This window comes from Notechis scutatus, chromosome 3 (assembly GCF_049901735.1).
Source record: "Notechis scutatus isolate UNSWTSFEM ecotype Mainland chromosome 3, rNotScu1.2, whole genome shotgun sequence".
Taxonomy (NCBI): Eukaryota; Metazoa; Chordata; class Lepidosauria; order Squamata; family Elapidae; genus Notechis; species Notechis scutatus.
This window is the reverse complement of record NC_142011.1, coordinates 81949947-81974347: the sequence shown is the minus strand read 5'-3', so window position 1 is coordinate 81974347 and position 24401 is coordinate 81949947. Positions and strand designations below refer to the sequence as shown.

At 36.3% G+C, this 24401-nt stretch overlaps 1 protein-coding gene across 3 annotated transcripts in view; it reads right to left on the bottom strand.

The window, feature by feature from the left end:
* Window positions 1-2414: 2414 nt before the first annotated feature.
* The window catches only part of PKN2 (protein kinase N2), a 79692-nt gene continuing 57705 nt past the window's right edge, over window positions 2415-24401 (bottom strand). For all 3 annotated transcript variants that reach the window (XM_087960582.1, XM_026674136.2, XM_087960583.1), the window contains 16 exons: window positions 23256-23441; window positions 19907-20016; window positions 18040-18183; window positions 17866-17941; window positions 17432-17606; window positions 17121-17247; window positions 15446-15573; window positions 15191-15266; window positions 14400-14491; window positions 12171-12347; window positions 8294-8356; window positions 7804-7880; window positions 6180-6322; window positions 5724-5831; window positions 4995-5075; window positions 2415-4916 (listed from right to left, as the gene is read on the bottom strand). In XM_087960582.1, the coding sequence (XP_087816708.1) occupies window positions 4713-4916; window positions 4995-5075; window positions 5724-5831; window positions 6180-6322; window positions 7804-7880; window positions 8294-8356; window positions 12171-12347; window positions 14400-14491; window positions 15191-15266; window positions 15446-15573; window positions 17121-17247; window positions 17432-17606; window positions 17866-17941; window positions 18040-18183; window positions 19907-20016; window positions 23256-23441 (1967 nt within the window). In that variant the 3' untranslated portion in view covers window positions 2415-4712. The remainder of the gene's footprint in view (window positions 4917-4994; window positions 5076-5723; window positions 5832-6179; window positions 6323-7803; window positions 7881-8293; window positions 8357-12170; window positions 12348-14399; window positions 14492-15190; window positions 15267-15445; window positions 15574-17120; window positions 17248-17431; window positions 17607-17865; window positions 17942-18039; window positions 18184-19906; window positions 20017-23255; window positions 23442-24401) is intronic.

Below are 24401 nucleotides of genomic sequence, written 5' to 3'. Positions count from 1 at the left end.
AGATAAAGTAACCAAAAAGTTAAAACAACAACCAAGCTGGGCTTAAATCATTTTAGAATCTTGAGATAATTGAAATATTAATTGCCTAACAGCATGAAGATATACTTATTATGCAAAGCATAGATATTTTAATGTGGGGATTATTTGGGCAACCCTTTGCTTAGCAGAGAAATCAAAATTAAACCTCTCTCAACTTCTGCTTGAACATAATTAGTAAAAGAATACTCCACTGTTTGATGTCTCTTATTTTTTCCTAATATCCAATCAGGATCTGCCTTATTTAAATTCACTTCTTTATCTGGTTTTCTGGAATGAATAGACCAAGGGCCTGCAATCTTAAACACTCAAAGAGCCATTTGGATCTGTTTCCCACAGAAAAAACTGGGAACCAATACTTTAACAACAGGTGTGACTGGGTGGGCATGGCCAACTTGACATCACTCACTCCCACCCAGTCACCTCCTGCTCTGGAATATGGAGCAAGTCTCCATCACCCTTACCTTTTCAGACTAGGCGAGGAGTGACAGGGAGGGGAGGGACCAGTCAACAGGGAGCTGCAGCAGAAAGCTGAAAGAGCCGCATGTGGCTCCAGAGCCACAGGTTGCAGACCCCTGCAATAGACCCTGACTGGCTTCTCTGATGTTTTCAGGTATTTGAAGATTGCTATTGTATTTTCAGCCTTATTATCCTAACCCAGGGGTGTCAAACTCCCGTCATCATGTTGTCACATGACATATTGCGACTTTGGCCCCCTTTGCTAAAACGGGTAGGCGTGGTCAGTGCATGGGCCGCAAGTTTGACACCCCTGTTCTTAACCCAACATTTTCAGTTGTCAAAATTTCCTTCATAGGACTCAGGTTTCTAGTCTGTTGATCATCCTGATTTTAGTTGAACATGTTCTAATGTCTCAATCAAAGTGCAGCACCCAGAACTGGACATGTGCAGATTTTTCTTCTACTTCAGAATTTTCTTCTACTTTAGTGTTCCAGGATCTTTTTCTTAAGAATGATTACCAAGACAGGTATTCTCATTTTATGACTGTACATTTGATTTTTGTTTCCTAAGTGACAAACTCTGCATGCATTCAATTTCATTTTTGTTTTCAGTCCATTCATCTAGGTTATTTTGATCTTTAACTATACCATAAAACTGTGTATCATACAACTTTGAGGTTTCCATTCCGCTCATATACTGGCATTAATGAGAAAATAAAGTGAGAAGGCTTCAACATTAACTTTTGTGCTACTCATTTGATACATCTCTCTAGTAAACCATTCTGAATATGTCAAGCCAGCTTTGTACCTATATCATTGTCATATCTAACTAAAAATTAGCTTTGTGATCAGTATCTAATGGGATATTTTGTCCAGAAATAAGGTATATTATGAATATAGATTTCTCATCAATTAAACTACAGTGGAACTTTGGGGTCACGACCGTAATCTGTTCCAGGACTTTGGTTGCAACCCGATTTGGTCATGACCAGAAGCAAGACCAACTGTGCATATGCCTACTGTGCATGTGCGGAAGGGAAAATCTACCCGGCTGTATTTGCTTGGCACCCGAGGATCTGTTTGCAACCAGAAGCAACAATTTTCCCAAATTTTTGGTCATCACTCGATTTGGTCGCGAACAGAAACATTCATGACTTGAGATGCCACGGTACTTAATTTAAAAAGTTACAAGGTTTGCTTGGCAATTTGTGTTCTTAACAAATCCACGCTGATCTCAGTTAACTAGTAAATTAAGGGCTTCTCTCAATGAATGTTTTGGAAGGGCTCTAAGTGTATTTTACGCAATCATTTTCAATTGTTTCTCTCTTGGGTACAATGAGACAATGCATCAGGAAAGAATCATTTCATTTTGTACATGAGAAAGCAGCTTTAAAAACTCCTTGTGAAAAAATAACAGATAGAGATAAAAGCTGAGATTTTAGGGCCAATTTTCAGCAACACTTTGTAACAACCCAAGTCCTCCCAAGCTTTCAATGCAGTGGTCAGATCATTTAGGACCCCCTTCCCATCCCATGAATTGTAATGTAAACGTGCTAAATATAAATGCAGTTTGGGCTAACTGGATTATGTGACTCTTAGCGGTGTGGTGACTTAGGCTATTGTAATTAGTATAAAACGGAGCTTAGTGTGAAGTTTAATTTCAGCCTGTGTGGGAGGGATACACATTCTGGTTGAAACCATATGCTGAAAATTATTAGTTTAGCTTCCAATTTACCCACTGAATACTGCACAGAAGTTTCAAACAAAGAATCAGTTTCCCAAGTGAACCATTAAGGAATTTCCTAAGCAGCTCTATAAACTGTTTTGATTAGAAGACTGCACCTAAGGGAGGTTTCTTAATTGTTTAAAAAACAAAGCAGATATTTATCCACCCTGAAAGAAAAAGTAATTCACACAAAGTTCCAAAGACATCATTTATCTAATGATCAAACACAAGATTATAATCAAATCAGTATTTTTTTTCCTATACAAATTTCACGATTTAAATTTTGAGTGTTAATTGCAGAGTTTATAGTATTACTGTTAAAGGCACATTTCATTTAAATGCATAGTGTACCATTCTAAAATATCCTAATTTTTTTTACAAAGTGCTTCAGCAGCCACATATGTATAGCAAAATATATTTACAATCTAGAGTTTAAAACTTAATTTGCCTATTTTTCAAAAGTAGATAAAATTAGTGCTTTCATTCAGCTTAATTGAAAATACCCTGCCTCTAATGTGATTTTCATAAATTCAAGATTACAAACATTTCTGTACAATTTATACTTACAAAAAGTTTCTTCCATAGGATTTTAAATTTGAAGCACCTACCAGGGACCTAGCTGTTTATAGAAATAATAAGGAAGAAAAGGGGTTGGCAGATTGTACCTCAATATTTAGTGTTTTGCTTAATTAAGATGTAGCCATTTGAAATAAAAAAAACTAAATTAGTATACTGAAAAATGATAGTGCATTTTTTTTAAAAAAACTGCAACTTAGTAATATTCATGATTTTTATAAAAAAGTATCTATCTTCCTTATGAAGGAATTTACACGTTATTCTGGCAACCTTCTTATTCCTTATATTCTTGTAAGTTTATAAAATATGATTAGAGTCCCCAGGTATCATAGTGAAACAAAATATTTTATGAATGGGGTGATGGATTATGAAAAAAATACCCCCCCCCAAGCACCCCCAAACAAACCCCATATTGGTATTACTCTACTTTCTTGCAAAATCTGCCCTGTATATGATTTATTGATGCTGAACCACATTCCAGATTGAATAGAAGGCTACTAATTAAAAACTTTATGCTTATTCTTGATCTTCTGGTGTTAGGAAATGAAGTTGATCACAAACACATATGCTGACAAAGTGGAATGTTGCTTTCCACTGATTTAAACATGATTTTGTTCTTTCAGAATGTAACAAAAACTACTTTAAAGTCTGTAAAGCAAACACACAGCATCTAGTCAAAGATTTTAACTTTTGAGGTACAGCTTAGTGTTAAGAGACTTAAAATATACAAGTTTTATCAAAAATATTTATACATTCTCTTAAAACATATTGCTTTTACCCTTATTCTCAGTAATTTCCAATGACGATTATTGAATTCAGTGGCCATAAAAATGTATACAAGTGGGTTTTCACCATTAAATCTGGATTTCAGTAATACATTCAAACAGCCACTGGACAAAACTAAAAGTGTACAGTTAATCTATATGATTTAAACAAAACATGGTTTCCAAATATACATGTATACTGGGTGTATACAATACACTTCTTCATTCGTTAAACATGAATGTTTTGAACATTTTGAACAGCAAATGTATGATGAATGAGATAACTGGATATACTGATTTGCTAGAATATGATTGAAGTTAATGTGGAAAATACACAACTTTAAAAATATAAACGTATTTAAGGGAAATCCATACATTTAGGCGTATTCCTGATTAAGACTAGAAAAACATTCATTACATTCTTCATATCTGCTGGTTATTTCTGAACAGTGTCTAACAAGATTTAAAGGCAAACATATTTGTTTAGCAAGTGACTTTGGTAAAACCTTTAGGACCAGTCTTTTTTTTTTTTTTCCTGCAAATGGAAGCACTGACACTGCTTTGACACAGGTAAGGTTCTGAAGCATCTCCTCACTAATAAATACCATAGAGTTTGTTAAACAAGGCATTAGTTTGTAACACGCATTATTTTGAGAAATCAAGTCACTAGTGTGCTAGACAGTCTTTGAGTTCTGCTATTGGGGGGCGTTCATTCTCCTTCTGAAAAGGACCGACAGCTTTTGTTTTCTTTCTTTAAAACTTGGGCAGATGATCGGTCTAGCTTAGTTATCTGTTTGTGGTCCCACTTCGTAAAGCAGGTGTTTTGTGATGCTTTCTTCTCTGGAAGAATAAAGATACAAGTACAAGGGTGCCCATGTGAATGTAGAAAACAGCCCGCACCCACCGAATCAGCTTCAAGAGCTGCACAGAATTGCTTTCCAGTGCTCAAGGTTAGAAAGTAACAAAAAAGGATATACAAAAGAGAGGCCATGCCTCCTCTGTATTAAAAACAGTACTGTTTAAAATCTTCATATGATTTAAAAATCAGAAGCTACAGGCAGCAGAGTGATCCGAAGAAAGGTCTTCTTAGGGTGTCTGGAGAAAGTTGTCCTGGGGAGAAAATCGGCTGGAATTTTCACAGTGACTAAAAGATTAACACCAATCAGCAATGTAGTCGAAATCCCTGAACATTTCCTGCTGATCTTCCAAAAGTATCCGAGGCTCCCGAGGTGGAGTGAGAATAGGCGCTTCTGAGGTAAATTCATCATCAAAATTGCTGACATCTTCTCTTCCTCTTATGACTGGGACAAAAGGGGGCTTCACTTTCTTGGCGAGCAACGCATTCCAGTCAATTAACTGTAAAAAAAGCACCAGTTAAGTGTTATGCTTCTGGCTATTGTTACATTGTAACCATGCTTGAGAGATGGCACTCACCCGAAAAAAGTGATGCTTTTTGACATCTTCAGCATCTTTTTCGCCGGCACCAAGGCGACGCTCTGGATTTCTCCTCAGAAGCTGAAAACAATGTCAGGAATGAAGTCAGGCCACTCTTTTCTATGTATATTATGATGCTATTCCAAACAAATCAAGTACAGAATCATAGTCTGGATAGAGATACTAAGTTTTAGACAAAGACAGGAAACAGAAGCTGTTTTCTCTGAAAAGTAGTCAAATCAAGTTTTTTTTTAAATTATCATTTCTTTTGTTTGTACATTTGAGGTTTACCAGAATAGTGAACTAGGGTTACCCAATCAGACAATTAGAAACATTGTCCTGAAGCTCCTTCCATTTATAAATACTGCTTAAGCAAGCTAAACAGAATAAGGCCAGTGAATTTGCTTGTTAAGTTTTCCAGGTTCATTTGCCCTCATGCATTTAATTAGAAATCTAATTTTCTATTTTGTAAGCATTCAAGGTTTAGTCTTTAACCATCAGCAAGCCTCTGGTTGCATTTCTACTTGCATAATAGTACCTTCTCCAAAGTCCATTGATAAAGGGGAGGGGAATGTCCTAAGTTCTCAGTTGTATCATGCCAGCCATTCAATTAAAGGCACTTTAATTTCAGCACTTCTATTTAATGGCGCTGGGACAAGGTATGCTGTTATTAGTACCAGCAAAACATACTTTCATGTTACAATATCTATTTCAGAAATACAGTCTTACCCTTCTCATTATTGAGATAGCTTCTGTAGTCAGGAATCGAGGATATCTTACTTCATCATTTACAATACTGTCAAAAACTTCTTCTTCATCATCTCCTGGGAAAGGAGACTGGAAAAAAATACTTCTTAGGAATGGTAATGCAAAGCCATTTTTAAGGTATTAAAATAATACATGTAGCATCAAGCAAGTGTGTATCTGATCTCTCTCATTCTCTCTTGTCCCCAAACATTATTAAATCAAACTTAAAGTAAACCAATACTGAAAAGAGGATGAAACGTCAATCCCATGAAGGCATTCACCTGAGGAATGCTCAAATGGGGGAGGACCAGGGCCAAACTTGCAGAATATCTGCCACCACCATGTGTTCGGATATAAGGAGTATTGTACTCTGAAAAGGACATTCTACATTTACAGAACAACGTGTTTATTAACCTCCATACTTTTTGTGAAGCTTACCTCACCAACCAGCATTTCATAGATGAGTACACCAAGACCCCACCAATCTACAGCTCTTGTATAAGATGTTTCTGTCAATACTTCTGGAGCAAGAAATTCTGGAGTGCCACAGAATGTACTTGTTCTGTCACCAAATCCCATTCCTGCAATGGTTACACAAATTACACAAAGATTTACATATGCACGCACGCACGCATGCATGCACACACATATATATGTTGTACAGACTGAATCAAATTTGATTTATGTTGTCAATTCCATTTAAACACTCAAATCATTTTGATGTCTATATGTTTAATGAAGTCAATTTAATATTTCAATTCAAAGTGTTGAGTCGGGATTATACCTGGTTTTCAAATCTGCTTTTTTTTTAAATGGCCAAATTCACGTTTTTAATTCAGTTGGTAAAAGGGAATTTATAAATATGCAGTCATACAAGTTCTTCATATAAAATCACTGAACTAGTTTCCCATTGTACCCCAAGTATTTTTTATTGTCCCCTTGCAGTGCAAGAACCCTAAATAAACAAAGAGTTCAAGTGGCAATTGGGGCTGCTTGTAGTTCTGACAATAAGATGCCGTTTTGGTTGGTTCTGAATTATTAAGACAATTTGAACCCAAATCTGAATTCAAAAATTTAACTAAACTTCCTTTGAATTTAATATCTGAACCAATAGTTTACAAAGAGATTTTTAAATAATGTATTTGAATTGTGCCTTGTTTTTCCACCATCCCTATTGTGTAGGAATAAGATAACATTTGATACAGTAGAATGTTATAGACATACAAGTAACTTTGAAGAGGTACTGCTAAATTTAAGGGACTTCTATTTATAACTCTCAGTTTCCTGAATCATACTGAAAGCTGCTGAAGCAGTGCTCTGAAGAACAGAGCAGAGGAAACTAGAGGACAAACAAAAAAATCCTCCACTTATGAGCAAGGCACATTTTTCTTAAGATGAAAGCTTTAATATTGCACAGCCGATGCCACTATTCATAAGGCCTTTCTATGGACACTACTTTTCCTGCTATGGAGATTGCAGCTTGCTCATATTAACGTAGCAATTACCACATCAAGGGCACATAAAGTGAGGTGTAGGATTTTATAAAACATCTTCATTCTGCACATTTGCAGAGCACACCTATCATAAATACAGATAATCCTCATTTTTAACAACACAACCACTTGCTCAGCGACCATTCAAAGTTACGAAGGCACCGAATAAGGAGACTTACAACTGCATCCTCCTAACTGCAGCTTTGGCAGAAGCCCATGTGATCGCCATTTGCTGCTTCACTGCTGGTTTCCAACAAGCTAACTCAAGGGGAAAGTCATCAGGAGATTGAAAATGTCAGTCACGTGACATCACACCAAACTGTCGCATGGTAGTCCCTTAACAGCAGCAACTGGCGCTGCTGCAATTGGTGTCATAAAACAATGGAGTCACATGACATCATGCTTTGTGGCTGCATCACTTAGCAACAGAGTTCCTGGCCTGAATTACTGTAACACATTCCTTTCTTAATCATTCTCCTGCTGGTGGGAAAAGTTACTATCTGCAATCACCACCACATGTTCAGCAGAAGTAAGTATTATCAGCCATTTAAAAACAAAACAAAACTTACCTTCCTTGCAGAGACCAAAGTCAGCTATTTTAACAAAGCCTTCAGTATCCAGCAACAGATTATCCAGCTTTAGATCTCTACGAAAGAAATAATATTTTTTTAAAAAAGTAAAACAACTAAAGCAACAACCCAACTATGTAATTGCTAAGCTATAGAGCTGCCTTCCCCAAGCTGGGTTCCATGACCTATGGAATGGAGAATTGCAGAATTCTCAGCAATAGCCACATTGACTATAATTAAAGTCTACACATTTGGAAGTTACCCAAGGCTATTTTAGAGAGAGTACCACTTGCAAATATTTACTAATTGTTAATGTTTCCTTTTTTCAATCTGAACAAAACATAATAATGTACAAACATCCAATAGCATTAATTTCTTCTAGAAAAAAGGAACAATTTTATTAATTATAATGACAGCAGCATTTAAGCCAGGTTCACAAACATAGCAGAACATAAAATGAAACGGAACACTACATTTTTGAAATACTTACCTGTAAACTATCCTGTGCTCATGTAAATATTGCAGACCAAGAACTACACATGCAGCATAAAATCTGTTTGGAGAGAAATACAATGTTTCAGTACTCATCAATTTTGCACATTTATTTACACTATTGCAAAGAATAACATTTCAGACCCAAATCACAACATCCATGTGAGAGCAGAGCAGGAATCTTTTCCCCCCGACTCCTAGTGCTCAAAAGATGAAGGAGCAGCCATAAAATGGAGCGAATCTTCTATGCTTCAGGCTTCTTTGGAGAAGCCATCAATGTAGCCATCCTTCCAATCTCAGGAGATTCCCATGCAAGGAAATGCTGTCTGTCAAATTGGGGCACGCTTCCATTATACTTGCTGTGGGGAAATTCTGGACACAAAATTTGTGCTACTGGTCCTATCCTGATTCTTATTGAAAGGAATTGCCTCCTTGCCTTCCAGGATCCCTTGGCAAAAGATCCAGTAGAGTTCTGGCACTTTGTTCTTGAGCTACAGTAAATATGATGGTGTGGCTGTTTTTACTTTTCCCAGAATTTCACCAGGACTGTGGCATAATAGTCTCCAGAAATCCCCACAAAAGCAATGCTTAATTCTCTGCAAGCTTTTTCAGCTAGTCAGGAGAGGCTTCTGACTTTGGCAGAAGTAATGCTAGTTCCAATACTCTGCGGCCTGTATTTGGGGAGCAAATGCACTCAATATAAAAAGTAAAATTATATAATATGGACTGTAAAGTTCAAATGTAGGACTAATTTGCCTTTCTCCCCTTTTGGAGAAGTTGAAAAACACCCAGTTGCTGAGCATCAGGAAGCTATTTTAATATGATCCGAGGGCAAGGAGAAGACAATCCCTTTCATAGCAAGATGATTCTGTTATGTTCAAAGAAGTAGGAGGCTAACTTATCAGGGCTTGATACAAGCAACCTTTCAAAGCAAAAACATTTACATTACCTGGAGTCATCTTGGTTCTTAAGATCTTCTATGGGACTTTTTTTTTAGCAATATAGCTTGTTATATTTCTCAAGAAAATAAAAATTTCCTTCTTCTGTTAATAGAAGACCTAAAGAAAGATGGCCTGTCCTTTGTGGTCCGAGGGATTAAAACCTGGTAAATGAGGAAGCATCACAACAGATTCTTGCAATGGAATCTGGTACTTCTGCAGGTTATTGTCTTGCTATTTATTTTAATAATACTTTATTGTCATTGTATGTATATACATAGTATACACATACAACAAAATTCACATAACACTTTCTTTCTTTCTTTCTTTCTTTCTCTCTCTCTTCTCTTTCTTTCTCTCTTCTTTCTTTCTTTCTTTCTTTCTTTCTTTCTTTCTTTCTTTCTTTCTTTCTTTCTTTCTTTCTTTCTTTCTTTCTTTCTTTCTTTTCTTTCTTTTCTTTTCTTTCTCTTTCTCTTTCTTTCATGCCTTTGAGTCAGTATTGACTCCTGGCAACTGTCTGGACAAGTCCCTGCAGTTTTATTGGCAAAAATTTCAGAAGTTATTTGCCATTGCCTGCTTCCAAAGCCTGAGAAAGCATGACTGGCCTAAGGTCACTCAGCTGGCTTTGTGACTAAGTTAGGACTAGAATACTGTGTTATTAGGACACAACGTCCACTTGAAGAGCACTAAGAGACTACGGCTGGTTCCAAATGCAACAGTGTGAGCAGTAACGGGCGTCTCTTGGTGCGTCCATGTGTCACCACTTCTACGTGAGCTACACTGGTTGCCTTCTGAGTGCAATTCAAGGTGCTGCTAAATACCTATAAGGCCCTGTATGGCATAGGGCCTGAACATCTGAGAGACCATTTATCTCTTTTCTGCCCAACCAGTATTTCCAGCAGAATGGGTGTATTCCAGGTTGTCTTCATTAAACACTGACATTTCGTGGGGATCTAGGAAAGTATGCCTTTCTTCCCTCTTGCAGCCCTCAGCCTCTGGGAACAGAGATAAGGATGGCACCTACTTTCCTAAGGTTGAAGTTTATTATTTGCTCAGGGGCCACTTTCTGTTTTGTGGCTTATGTTATTAGGGCATGTAAGTCTGCGCTACCTGTTGATTTAATATCTTAGCTGTTTTATTAGTTTTGTATGCTGCTCAGTCCACTGGAGGTGGGCAGCCAATACATGTAAATAAATAAACAAACATAACTCTCAAAATACTGCTTAAAAAGCTTGTTGTGCAGTAGAGATGCTATGCTTTCATTTGTTTACAGATAGTGTACTCTAAATGTCCATATTTCAATATTCAACTGCAAAAAATAGAGCACTTGACTTAACTGCCCAAGTTCCTTCTCTATATTGGATGGAGATTATTTTTACTTTCCTGTTGATGTTTTACCATGGAGAACGCCTAGGTTTTTTTTAATGATTTCTTCTCTTCTGTCATTCTTTTTCTCTTGAATTTCATTTGGAATATAAAATGTTTTTTTTTTAAAATATCCAAGAAAAATATGGCAAAGAGTTCTCTTTCTCATTCTAGGGATTGTTACTAAACTTTCAGTCTTGCCAATCAGAGAATGTAGCAGGAACCACCCAGATTTCAGGCCCCTTCCCTCAACCGAAGAAAAGGAACTTGCATTATAAGTCCAATGTTCCACTTCACTTGTCATGAAAATTTAGGGTTTTTAAAAGACTGCTCCGATGGGTGGATTTAAGGATTCTGGCAGAGGACAAAACAGATCCCACAAAGCTTAAAATCTGCTGGTTTCTAACCCTGTGCAGCAGCTATTTGTTTTTTAAGCTCTAGAAAACTGTCACCACCCAAAGGCAACTGTCAGCAGTTATTATTTTCCAGGAAGTAAGAAGTTCACTTTTGTTCAGGCTTAATGCCCCAAGAATCATGTTAACTTTGCCAGATAATACTGCCTAATCTAGTGGGTAGTCAAGTTGGTTAATTTTTAAAAACAAAAACAAAAAACAAAAGCAAAATACAATAGTAAAACACCTTGCACAATGGGAACTGTAGAGGACAATTTATTACAGGTAGAGTCCTGGAAGTAAAATTAATGATCAAAGTCCTAATTCATTTTACATGTGTTTACTTGGAATTATCTGATCAGACATAGCACTTGAAAGTTTATGACATTGGTTTGTTGTGTAACACCATGTCATTACACATACATGTCAATCTAACAAGGATACATGTATTTATTTATTTTCAGGTGGTCCTCAACTTAAGATCACATTTGAATTCAAAATTTCTGTTGCTAAGCAAGACAGTTGTTAAGGGAACATTGTGCCATTTTACAACCTTTCTTGCCAGAGCTGTTAAGTTGGTAATACAGTTGTTACACTGATTTTGCTTGCCAGAGCATCCCAAAAAGGGATCACATGATCTGGGGATGCTGCAACTGTCACAAATACCTGCCAATTGCCAAGCATTTGAATTTTGACCACGTCACCACTGGGATGCTGCAATGGTCATGAGTGTTAAAAATGGTCGTCAGTTGCTTTTTTGAGTGCCATTGTTAACTTTGGACAGTCACTAAATGAACTGTTGTAAGTCGAGGAATATCTGTATTTAATTTCTACAGCTGCCCAGCTCAGCAAACAGCTCTGGACAGCTCAAAATTCAAAACATATATTGCAAACGTTTTAAAACAATAAAAACAGTGAAACACATTAAACTAGTAAAAATATTAAAATATCTAACTCAAAGAGAATTTCTCACTGTAATTATGAATGAGATATCTTCATCAAAGTTACACACAATCACTACTGTCTTAAACCAAATTCTGAAGAGTGAGGTGTCTTCTAATCTAAACGCAGTTAAGCAAGAAATCAGAAGTCATGTTCTCGGTATTCTCACCAGCCAAGTTCCAAAAATCGATTAATTTACAAGATATTGGAGATGATAGGAAGGCTTTTGAAAGCTTACACTGCTCTTGGTTCAGAAAAGACATCGGTGTGTATGTGCATCATGAGATCCCCACCAGCAGCGTATTCCATTACAAAGCACACATGATCTTTGGTTTGAAAGCAGGCGAAGAGGTTCACCAAAAACGGGTGCCTTACACTGTTCACAGTTTCAAAAATTCGCTTTTCACACATGAGACTGAAAGCCGAAAAAGACAGAAAAAAAAGTTAATGTGATTTATTTTATCGTTAGCATATCAGAAAAAGAAGTTAAAAGAAAAAAAAGTCCACAAGATCAATTAATGTAATGTGATATAAAAGATTTTAAAAAAACAGCCCTTAAAGGCTTATTCCTTATTATATAACAGTTACACATCTAAATGTTTTTAAGTGCTGATCCCCAGGTAAATAAAAAAAACCTAACTGTTGGGAAGAAAGATACTCGAAAAGTAAGTATAGAAGCTTAGAATGGGCTCCTTGAATATATTATATTTATATATCATATCATATATTATATACTATGTTATATATTATATGTATTATATGATATACAGTATAGTATACATCGTATCATAGTATATTATTATATTTATATATTATGCTATACTACATTGCACCACATTACATTCAGTATGAAAACATATAAATAATTTATAGAAAACAGCATTCAGGCTCGTAGAATTTCCAGTGTGATACAAACAAATGTTATGTTTGTGTTCCTGGAAGAGGATATACACTCATGTTGCACATACCGAGAAAAAGAGCTAAACAGCTGTTAACACAATAACAGATTTCCTGTTGACACATGCTTAGTTTACTTTACACTCTCATCCTACAGTTGTTTGTAATTAGATTCTGTTAGACATATTTTCTAATATGTATGTTTACAAATAATGGATTCAAGGTTCACACCATGTAAAAGGAAAAAAATATATACACCCTATAATTCTATGAAAAAGTATTTACCCCATTTTAGATTTTCTGAACTTGTTTGTAAAAAAAAGTATTATTAGATCCTCCTGATAATATAAAAGGAGCTGGATCTACAAATAACACCAGCTTTAGTGCTTGTTTCATAAAGTGATCCAACGTGTTTGTTTAGCCACTCCTGTAGTAAAAGGAACCAATGATGACCAACTGACCAGCATGTTCCAGCATGTTTCTTTTCATTCATAGACGGCCAGACTGCAAATCCCATTGGTTCTAATACTAGGTATAATACATAGTTGTCATCATTAGCAGTCATTAATCTTCTCTACTCTGAATTCCCTTGCTTTTAAAACTGTCCAAATTGGTGATTATCAGCAAATCTTCTAACAACCAATTCTACATTAGCACTTATCCTCTTATCTGATCATTTAGCTTCATTGTAATAAGAGAAAATTCTTTGTTCTCACAGCACACTAATTTCTATTTAACTCAATTGTGCCTTTATATATTTGAATTTTTGTAATCTAATGAAACCTAAACACCATAGTAAATTATTCTATTTACTCAATTTCTTTTATTATTCTTTTCTACAATTTATTTCATTCTGCAGTATTTTTTAGATGTGTGATGACTAAAGTTGTGTATAAAACTGCATTCCAAATGTGCTTTATAATGTCGATGAAATGTTACAAGCAGTTCTCACAACCACAATTGAGTTCCAAATTTCTGTTGCTAAGTGAAATGTTTGTTAAGGTGAATTTTGTCCCATTTTATGTGCCACAGTTGTTAAGTGGATCACTGCAGTTGTTAAGTTAGTAACACTGTTGTTAAATGAATCTGGCTTCCCCATTGACTTTGCTTGTAAGAAGGTTACAAAAGGGGATCACATTATCCTAGGACATTGCAACTGTCATAAATATGAATCAGTTGCCAAGTATTTGAATTTTGATCACATGTGACTATGGAGATGTTGCAACGGTCATTAAGTGTGAAAAACATACGTAATTTTTTTCAGTGCCGTTATAACTTTGAACGGTCACTAAACAAACTGTTGTACATTGAGGACTACCTGTATTCCTTTATAATGAATCTCAGGATGCCTTTTCATAATGGTCACAATCTGGGTCAATATTTTTAATTGAAGTATTCAACTCCGCAGGAAAATTTTTGAAAGTAGGAAATATTTTCTTATCATATGTTGCTTTATAAATTGAACTTTATATATTGTCACCCCAATTCCAGCTTGTTTCTGAACAATTTAAAACAACAGAGACAATTAAAAACACATTCCTATTTAACTATTATTCCCCTTTATACTAACCTGTCCACTTCATCTCGAGCAACAATGTCTCCTTTTTTTAAGGCTTTAATAGCAAACATTTCATTAGTATTTTTATACTCAGCCAATAGGACCTGAAATACAAAACAGTGTTTTTATTGTTTATAAAATATTATTGGTTTAATGTTTCCTTTAGATTTATAATCATTTTTAAGTGGACACAAATTCACACACAGATTCTCTAAACATACTAAAATCAAGTGAGCCTCAAGTATAGCTATGCAGATACAGAAGTAAGTACCGTATATACTCGAGTATAAGTCGACCCGAATATAAGCCGAGGCACCTAATTTTACACAAAAAAACTGGGAAAACTTATTGACTCGAGTATAAGCCGAGGGTGGGAAATGCAGCAGCTACTGGTAAATTTCAAAAATAAAAATAATTAATTTGGGAAAGCGATCTCACTATCATGAAAGGTTTAATTGATTCACTAACCCAAAAGAAGAAGATGATGATGACAGCGGGAGGCAGGAGTCACTCTCTTCCCCTCCCTCGGAGGCCCCTGAGTCAGGAGTCACTACCGCCAGCGCGGCCCCAGTCCCGCCGCCTCGGGAAGGGAAAGGCAAACGCTTTTGCCTTTCCCTTCCGGCTGGGGCTGTTGGGAGTCGCTGCCGCCGGAGGCCGCGACTCCACACCATTTTTTTTCCAGAGGGAATCTGACTCGAGTATAAGCCGGGGGGATTTTTTCAGCACAAAATTGGGCTGAAACTAGGCTTATACTCGAGTATATACAGTATGTCAAATACACAAAATCGTAATTTCACTGGTACCTTTCCAAAATGTCCTCTACCAAGAACAGCACAACATCGGAAATCTTGCAAACTGAACTGAAATCTCTGTTGTATTCTGAAATGCACAAATTTAAAAAAAAAAATGAGAATCCAACCCTCCTTGAAATAATAAAGCAAAGCAGTTTGCATTCTCTGGGAAGGCTCCCATCAATGCATCTGCAAAGCACATTTTTTGCATAGCCTTATTCAGCATGAAGTCATATATAGTCATATAAAAATAACACAACAGCTTACCTTCTATCTTCAGGTACTTGTTTATATTCAGTGTCAGAATTTGAAATCTGAGTCTCACAAATAATTTCTGGTTGAAATTTTGGAACAAAATTATTTTTGTCATTCTCAAAATCAAATGTTTCCACATCCTGTGAAAATTTGAGAAACAAATAAAAAAGAAAGAAGATTCAAAAATATACCAGAAGTATGCTTAATTTAAGAAACTAGTGGTAGTTTTCAGAGCCATAATTTGAAAAATCATCTATTAAAAACACTTTTGCTACATTTCTACACTTCTATAAAACTTAGAAAGTTAACAAGACCCTGAAACAGGAAAAGTTAAAGGCAATCTAGAAAGCCCAAATTTCCCAAACATACATACATCTATATCCATATCTATATCAAATCTATATCTATCTCTTATTCACATGCAAGGAAGAAAAACTATGAAGTATTTCTCCATTATGAAAGGTTCAATTTATAGCCATATATTGAAAGAACATTACTAGCTATGAATGACTGGGCATGTTGTTCTTTATAAGCCCCCTTTAGGCCATCTTTAAAAATACTATGCACACTCTTATGGGAGACTAGACTGTCTATCTTTCCATATCTGCACCACCACAAAAATATGCACCCAAACATCTGAGTGCTGTTCCCCAAATTTTGGAGCATTCTTCCAAGCATATATGACCCCAAAATATGGCTGGCATCTATTTTTATCTGACTAGATTTTAAAGGGTCTTCGTTATGAAGTGAATACACACACACTACAAATTTAATGAAGCAACCAACTAAATTATGAGGGAAGGAAACAGTGCAAAAGCCATTATTTAAGCAGTCATTTAAAGGAAACAACAGCTTCATGATTACATTTTTAAAATACCAAACCCATAAATTTATTTAATTTATTTATATTCTTCCTTTTTCTTTGAGAGCTCAATGTGGCTTACTTGGAGACCTCTACTAATTTCATCCTCTCTATACCAAACCGATGAAATAGCTTTGGCAGAGAGAAAATGATCAGCTTTTGTGCAAAATACAAAGAGCTCCTCAGAGCTGTCCTGAAAGGGAAATATAGGAAAACCCCATATGAAACCCAATATTGCCTTATGATATGGGTGCCACAGAAACAACAGCTCATGCTTTTCTGTATTGACAGTTCTATTGGGGTATTAATCATGAGTTGATTACACCTTTTTTATTTAAATTTTTGGGGCATTCTGATAGCCTTTATCTGCACTCATCTGATAAATAAGAAACATAAATTTACTTCTCTAAAATAAAATTCTGCGTTATATGTAAAATTTACCCACAATTGGTTGCTTACAGTTTTTGTTGTTGAGGGACAGCTTTGTGTTGTTCATTTCATTTATTGTATCAATGACTGAAATTAATTTCTGTCTGTCTGAGTTCAATGGACAACAACAAGGGTCTTGAGCATGGAGCTCGCCAGTCTTCATCCAACATCCCGCCCCCTAAACACATTGCTCAAAATCACCACAGAAAGAACATTCATCCATCGTATTCATTTTAAGGTGGCATTTTTAAAAATCACCTAGTAAATGAAACATTTTTAAAACAACAATGGAAACAATTTACTGAACTTATAAGCTGCCCAATTCTCAACAACTCTGGGCAGCTCACAACAATCAAGCAAAGAACCTGCAACAGAATTCTAAATGAGGAGCCTTGCCTGAGTGGGGGTAGGTGGAGACTTTGGTTCAGGTGAAGGTTCACTGATTTCTCCAAGAGAAGATAGACGTGGAGGACAGACCGGTTCAGAGTCAAGTTCAAACACCAATTTACCTACAGGGGAATCACTTGAAAAAAAAAAAAAAAAAGAGTTCACCATAAGCCTGTTGGCCATATGAGCAGAATTCTGCACGATAATTTAATTTAAAAAAATAAATAAATTCTAGTGATAAGCATCTAGTTCTTTTTATGCTGCAAATGTTTCACAGAAATTTTAACATGTTAATTGGTCCATGTTAGCCATTCACTTACCTAGTTGGTGAGCCTAGTCCAGAAATGTGAGCATCAGCTACTGATACTGTGGCAGGCACAGAGGCTTGAGGGCTGAAGGTCCCAGTATGATTTACTGTTGGAATAGCTCTTCTCACCAACCTTCCCCAAGTGGCAATATTAATATTCATTTGCGGAGCTCTGAGAAATGTTTTGCCTGTGGATAAAGAAAACAAAGCCTAAGTAATTTCTTTATTTATCACCAAAAGCTATAACTAAATGAGAATTCATATATTCATTAGTTTATTACTAGTGATGGATAAGCTGTGCATGTTGCATTTCCTATTTTTTTTTCTTTCTTATTAAAGTCTTGTTGACAAATTATGAAGAATTATCTTTAATGAAAGGTTGACATAAGCATCAATTTTTATTAATTCTAGGACCAAGTGCTAAAGCTATAAAACAAACCCCCTCACCTTGTTGCTTGGAGAAAATTTTCTTTTGTCTCTGAAGTTTTGGTCTTCTTTCAATAACAGGATTAAAAAATGTAACCTGCAATTCAGGCAATAGGTATTAGAATTCAGACTAATACTTTTTGGAAACAGGACTTCACAAGGCTTAAAATGTTTACTAAAAGTATTTGCCCTTACCTCTGCAAACAAAGTACCCTGAGGTTCAAGATAGAGACACATTCCATGTCGTTGATTATCCAAGAAGTCTTCTAACCTCAGAAATTTCACGGCACACAAAGATCTCCAATCACGCCAATAAACAGAAATCTCTAACTCACGTGACTGGAGAACAATAAGAAACAAACCCAGGGTAAGTTTTTATATTTACTAGATTTGAGCAGACCTAGCTGGAAATATTCTTACACCAGAATCACCCTACCTTAGGTACAGATGACTTTAACAATGGAAGGAAGCATATTTTTTTTCTGCCCACAGAATTAATTCATGTATTTACCTGCCACTTCCAAGCTAGCGCAGTACTGAATAAACTAGCTCAGATGTTATATCCATAAAAGGAATGGCCAGCAATATGATAAAAAATAATTCTGTAACACTGCTACAAATTTTAAGGAGAATCATTGGAGACTAGAGAGGAATCTTCTTCTGTTTCCATGTATTGAATCAGTCATAATTTAGATGTAAAGGATATTATTTCTGCAATTCTCAAAATATTTAAGGGTCTTTAAAATTTACTAAAACAAAAGGCTTAATCCTGTAAAAAATGGGTGGCATTTGGAAGACTAAAAAATAATAATTTATGATCTGCAGCCCAAATGCTGGATAAAGGTAAACTATTGCATATTAATTCTAAAAGCAAGAGTTTATCGTACAGTGAAGACTAATAACGTGTGTAGGCGCACTAAAAAAGATGCAAGGACAGAGAGGCACCTTCATTTCAGTTTGCTGCTTTTCCAATTCTTCTACCTCCCAAACCCTTCCCATCCCAAATACTGTACCCCATTATGTAATATGTAGAGACATTTCAATGGGCCTCTTTATATACAGATTAGATCATATTTGTCAATCTGATGAAAACGGCTTTGAATGTTCAACACAGCTGCTAAACTCAGATACCTTATATATCAAGGGTGTCAAACTTGTGTCATCGCAGCAGTGTCACATGACGTATTGAGACTTTTCCCCCCCTTTGCTAAACGGGGCGGGGTGGGGCTAGCATGTGATGCATACGGCCCGTGGGCCGCGAGTTTGACATCCCTACTGTATATGCATTTGGAGGAGATTTAAGTATATATGAGCAAATCTAAAAACCATATAGAGAAGAACTTTTGTAAACATGCCAATTGTCAGTTGCCTTTCACTGTCTTTACACTCACTGGCTGGCAGGCTTTGAAAGCAGTAAATTGGCAGTGCAAGAGGTTGTTTTTTTTAGGAAGGTTTGATTGGCTAGATATGAAACATTATTTTCACAGTCAAAAAGCTATCTTTTTGACTCGGTTTCAGGGAATTTATTTCCTGACTTCATCAAATAAAGGTTTTTTTTAAAAAAAATCTGTATATACAAAAAACATACTCAGTATTAAAAAAAAATCCAGTACGAACAGGTCAGTGAAATTTCTTGTGAAATGCTGCCCAACTTATGATCTACATTTATAATATTTTTACTTCATTCCACGAACAAATTGTTTCAACAGTTACAACTGATTTACAACAGTACATACAATTAGTTAAAACGTCCCTCAAACCCCCTATACATTTTCCTACATGACTTTACCTAATATCACAAGAAGCTAAGGACTTATAAATGATTTGTTGCAAATGCTATGAGCACACTGATGCAGAATCTTAAAGATGTATGACTGGAATGCACTTCTGCTCATGTAAGTACCATCTCATATTTTCATCCTTGTTTCAGAGAGAGGGAAGGCTGGAATGCTCTATTCTGTTCAGGAAAGGAAGCTACATTCCAAGTTAGAATTTCTCTCTAGGCATAAGAAGCAAATTACTCATCTAGAAATCATCCTAAGCATATTAAAGAGATCCTTACTCTGTCTAGTTCCAGTGTAAATTTCTGGTCCCAGGACTGATTGGAAATAGGCTTCCAGCTAGTTTGATCAACAACAGTGTTATCCAATTTCAAAACAGCACAGATTTCATCTGCAAGCAAATTAAAGTAAATTCAGTTTAGAATGCTAAGTTGACCTTCCAAAAACAGTAACAGAAGCAGCTCTGACAATCAGTAATAATTTAAAATCAGTTACAATATGTATACAAATATAAGTAAAGCACAAAATTCTACTTAGTTTGAGAGTAATTACAATCTTTGTTTAGGTTAGCCTACAACAATAATGGTGGACAAAAATTATCAGTGTGAATGTTCAGTCATTGTGTGCAAAGCTCAAATGCTTTCCAAATTAAGGCACTGCATTTTCCCCCTTCTCTCACTAGAAGAAACCACAACTCATTTCCTTTTTCTCTCAACCTTTCTTAGAAAGAAAGATAAAATGTTGGCTCCTTTTTCTCATATACAGATAGTCCTCCACTTACAGTCGACCATTTGTTCAGCAACCATCTGAAGATATGCTAGTGCTGAAAAATGGATTTATGAGCCATGCTTGAAATTGCAGCCATTGCAATGCTCCCAGAGGTGAACAAAATCTGGGTGCTTTGCAGGCCACTAAGAACTCATGACTGCAGGGGTGCTCCAAATCCTCTCACCTGCCTACCTTCCCCCATCTCTGCCCTTTGGGCTCCCTGAACCTTGTCTTGTGGGTCAGCAAGCAACCCCAGAGCCAGGGGCATTGTAACTTCTATCTGTCTCCTTTCCCTACTCATAAAGATCAGTTCCAGATCAGGATTAGAAAGTGATCAGGAAGGGAAGGAAATGGAGGATGGCTAGAGATTAACCTGCCCCTTGCAAGCAAATTTGAGGCCAGGTGGATTTTGGCAGGGCAAGAGTTGAACTCCAACATGCTTCTCTCGCCTACTGTTGCACTTGTTTTCCTGACTTCCAGATACAACCCCACACTGAATGAAGAGGCAGGCCGGAGCCAGGTGCAATGCACAGGGCAGTGAAAGTCCTTGTGAGGAGTAAGAAAAATAAAGGGATGCCAAAGTTAATTTTAAACTCATCTGATCGAAGGGTAATGGCTGAGGTGCGGTGAAGTAATTGTTTCCAGTCCAATGTTAAAGAACAGAAGGCACACATAGGAGGTGAAAAAAAAAACGTTTGCTTGTCAGCAGCGATGTGTGCCTTGCTGTGCCTGCAGCTTTCTAGGACAGGACAAGCAGCCCCAGAGCTGTACGATTCTGGGGCTGCTTGCTGACTCATAAGGTAGGGTACAGGCAGTTAAAATGTAGAGATGGGTGAGGGACTGTTGTAGTTGGATGCAGTCCCTTTACTGAGGCTTGGGGTGGTGAGGGACCAAATTGGAAAGGCTTGGATTGGGATGGATAATTGTTTAACAACCCATGATTCGCAGTTAACTACAACAGGGATTGCCGGGATTGCCATCATACATTATTGAAGTCATGTGATGACTCACTTTATGACTGTACCAACTTACAATAACAATTCTGGTTCCAACTGTGGTCACAAGTCAATGACTACCTGTGTACCCTATAATTTCTACATTCACACTGTGAATGCTGGGACTCTTGGTAAGCAATTCTATATACCAGGGCATAGGTAGGAGTCCACATTATTAGCCGCCTTGCAATATTATCATTATGAGTGAAAAAAGAAGACAGCAGAGAGGGAGTTGTAAAAAAATCACTTGGATTTTATGCTATTAATTTCATCAATCATGGAGGGTTCAATCAATACGTATTTTGAATCAACAGGGAAATATAATTCATTTTCTCATTCATTACATTTTAAAATTCAATTTTAGCTCAACTGTTCCAATATATCTGAGGCAGCCTATGCTTTATTAGTGCAATATCCCAATCACAGGCTCCCAACAGAAAAGAGAACCTTCCACCTTTCAGACATCATCAAATTAACGATGTACAAACCATTCTATTTTGTGAACAGAATATTCTGCTAAAAACTACATTATTTTTCCTTCATGATGGCTTTGTGCTATACTAGACATGAACCAAAATTTGGATAGAGGGCCAGATTACACCTAAAACACTATCAACTACTTTATATTCCAGAAACATTACTTCCACAGAACTGCCAGCCCAGGATATCAAACAGACATGCTTCAGAGGAATAGATTCTGTGTTTCCTGGAATATTTTGCACATCACTACACTGAACTATAACTCCAGCAGGCATGGCTAATGTAGGGAGGACATCACCCAACCTAGTTTTTTTTAAAAAATGAAGATTCTTATTACTGTTAGTAATTCTTGAAAAAGCACTTTTTGGATTATATAATAAAAAAAAATCATGGACCGATAGAAAAAAATGTTCAAGACATCAGTCTGCATAAACATACTAGTGCTTTGGATATGAAAACCTAAGGCCACAGGATGTGGAAACAGGCTGGCTACACTTCTGGTGAAGTAGCTACTCTGTTAGTTCCCTTTCTGGGCTCCTTGATCTGGTCTCTGGGCTGGTATTGGAGACCCCTCCTGGTCCATTTGCAAAGGCAGTGGAACAAAAAAAAAGGCGGGAAAATTCTCCTAAGCAAGATAAGACAAATTCTGCCACGGCACTTTCATTTTTGTTTAATGGAAGATTGGTTTTCAGTCCAAGATGGAGCTGGGAAGGAAAAAGCCCTCCTACTTTTTTTAGAAGGAAAACCAAAGAGTAAGGAAGGTGATTACCCTCCACTCAATGCAAACGTTTAATGTAAAATAATGTAAAATACCCTTTGTCTAAAATCTAGGCTAGCCCCCACAATTATGGCCTTTTAGGGGGCAGTGAAGACTACATTCTTTGGGAGGAAATTTGGGATTGAGTGCCAAGAAATCTAAAAGTGGATTTTACTGATTATTAATTCATTATATTTTGTGTATTATATTATTATTGGACTTAATTTATTTTACCATGGGCATTTCATAGAGATCCATGTTATTGTGAACTGCTGCTGACATTCTGTAGTGTGCACCTTTATTATAATAATAATCAAGTGGTTTGACGTGCCGGAGACACAAAATTCCCTAAACCAAATATTTATTTTCCTAGAATCACTGGGCTAATGAATGAATCCAGAAAAGGGCATGGCTGCTTTAATGACTTACAGACAACCACAGCAGTTGTGCAATCGGTGCTCCTAAGTGCCTTTTTTACTTTCAAATTCAAACTACTGCACAACCTTAAAACAAAATCATAATAAAATACGATTAAACTGAGTTTATTTTTACATATAGTTATTTTTCCTAAGAGATTTCATAAAAGTGCTTCTGAAAATGAAGAAGAAAAACATTAAAAAGGTACTGAACTGGATAAATCATCTGTTTTCAGGAGGTTTCGGCAACTGCCACTTTTGCTTTTACTTGTTCGACTCATGAAAGATGATCTGGCTTCACTTGGACTCCATCCAGGTAGAGTGAAGGATGTTGCTTTTGATCTACCAGGGACATTTTCCAGGATATCTTGGCAACCCATAAGCCTAACTTCCAGAGTACCTAAAATGACATCAGATTGTCTTAACTCATACGATTAGTCAAACACCAGCTTAAGCAAGTACAAGCAATTGATAAATGGCATCAGCATCAATTATGTCATTCTGTGTGGGCAGGAATCTCAATACGGTGTAAACTTCATATTTATGAGGCAGTATAAAAGCTCTTAAATATATAAGCTTTAACTAGAAGAATGTGGGTTGAATCCAAAATTAGAATAAACCTACTGAAATCAACTGGGTTTAGCTGCTGATGCAAGTCCCAGTAATTTTAATATGCAATCATGGTGGGCTTACCTGACATGAACTTTTATGACTGTTCTGCCTAAGCTTGTGTCAACACAGCTAGTTATAGAATGCTAATAAGTATTTTTAAACTATGGTTTTTACATAATGTATTAATAGATCCATTCTAATTGTCTAACAATCTGCCTCTTGTACTATTCCCCCCCCCCCCAAAGACAAACCTTGCAAGGGGCAGGAAACCCTATTGGAACATAGTATCGATGTATGCTAATAGACTTTTTTTGCATCCATGTATGTATGTTATATATGTATGTTATGTATGTATGTTATGTATGTATTATGTATTTCTCTTAGATATTATGATTTAATGTGGATAAAACATGAAGAAAGGAAATCAATTTATAGTCTATCTTTGCATAATCTCAGTCTAGTAATTCTATAATAATGGACAGAAATGGTAAAATGGGATTCTATATATTTAACCTGTGCTGATCAATGTATTGTTGTGTATTTGCACGCACATACACAAACAATACACAGGCACCTTCAAAGAATCAACAATTTCTGCTACAACTTTAGTTTAAAAACTAAAGTCATTTTGGGAAATATAAGCTAACAGCTGTGCTACTGCTTCTAATTTGGTTGTTTATTAAATAATTTAGTGAACATCATATTAGGATCAGAGTTTTATTCAACACCTGCTTCAAGTTAGCAAGTA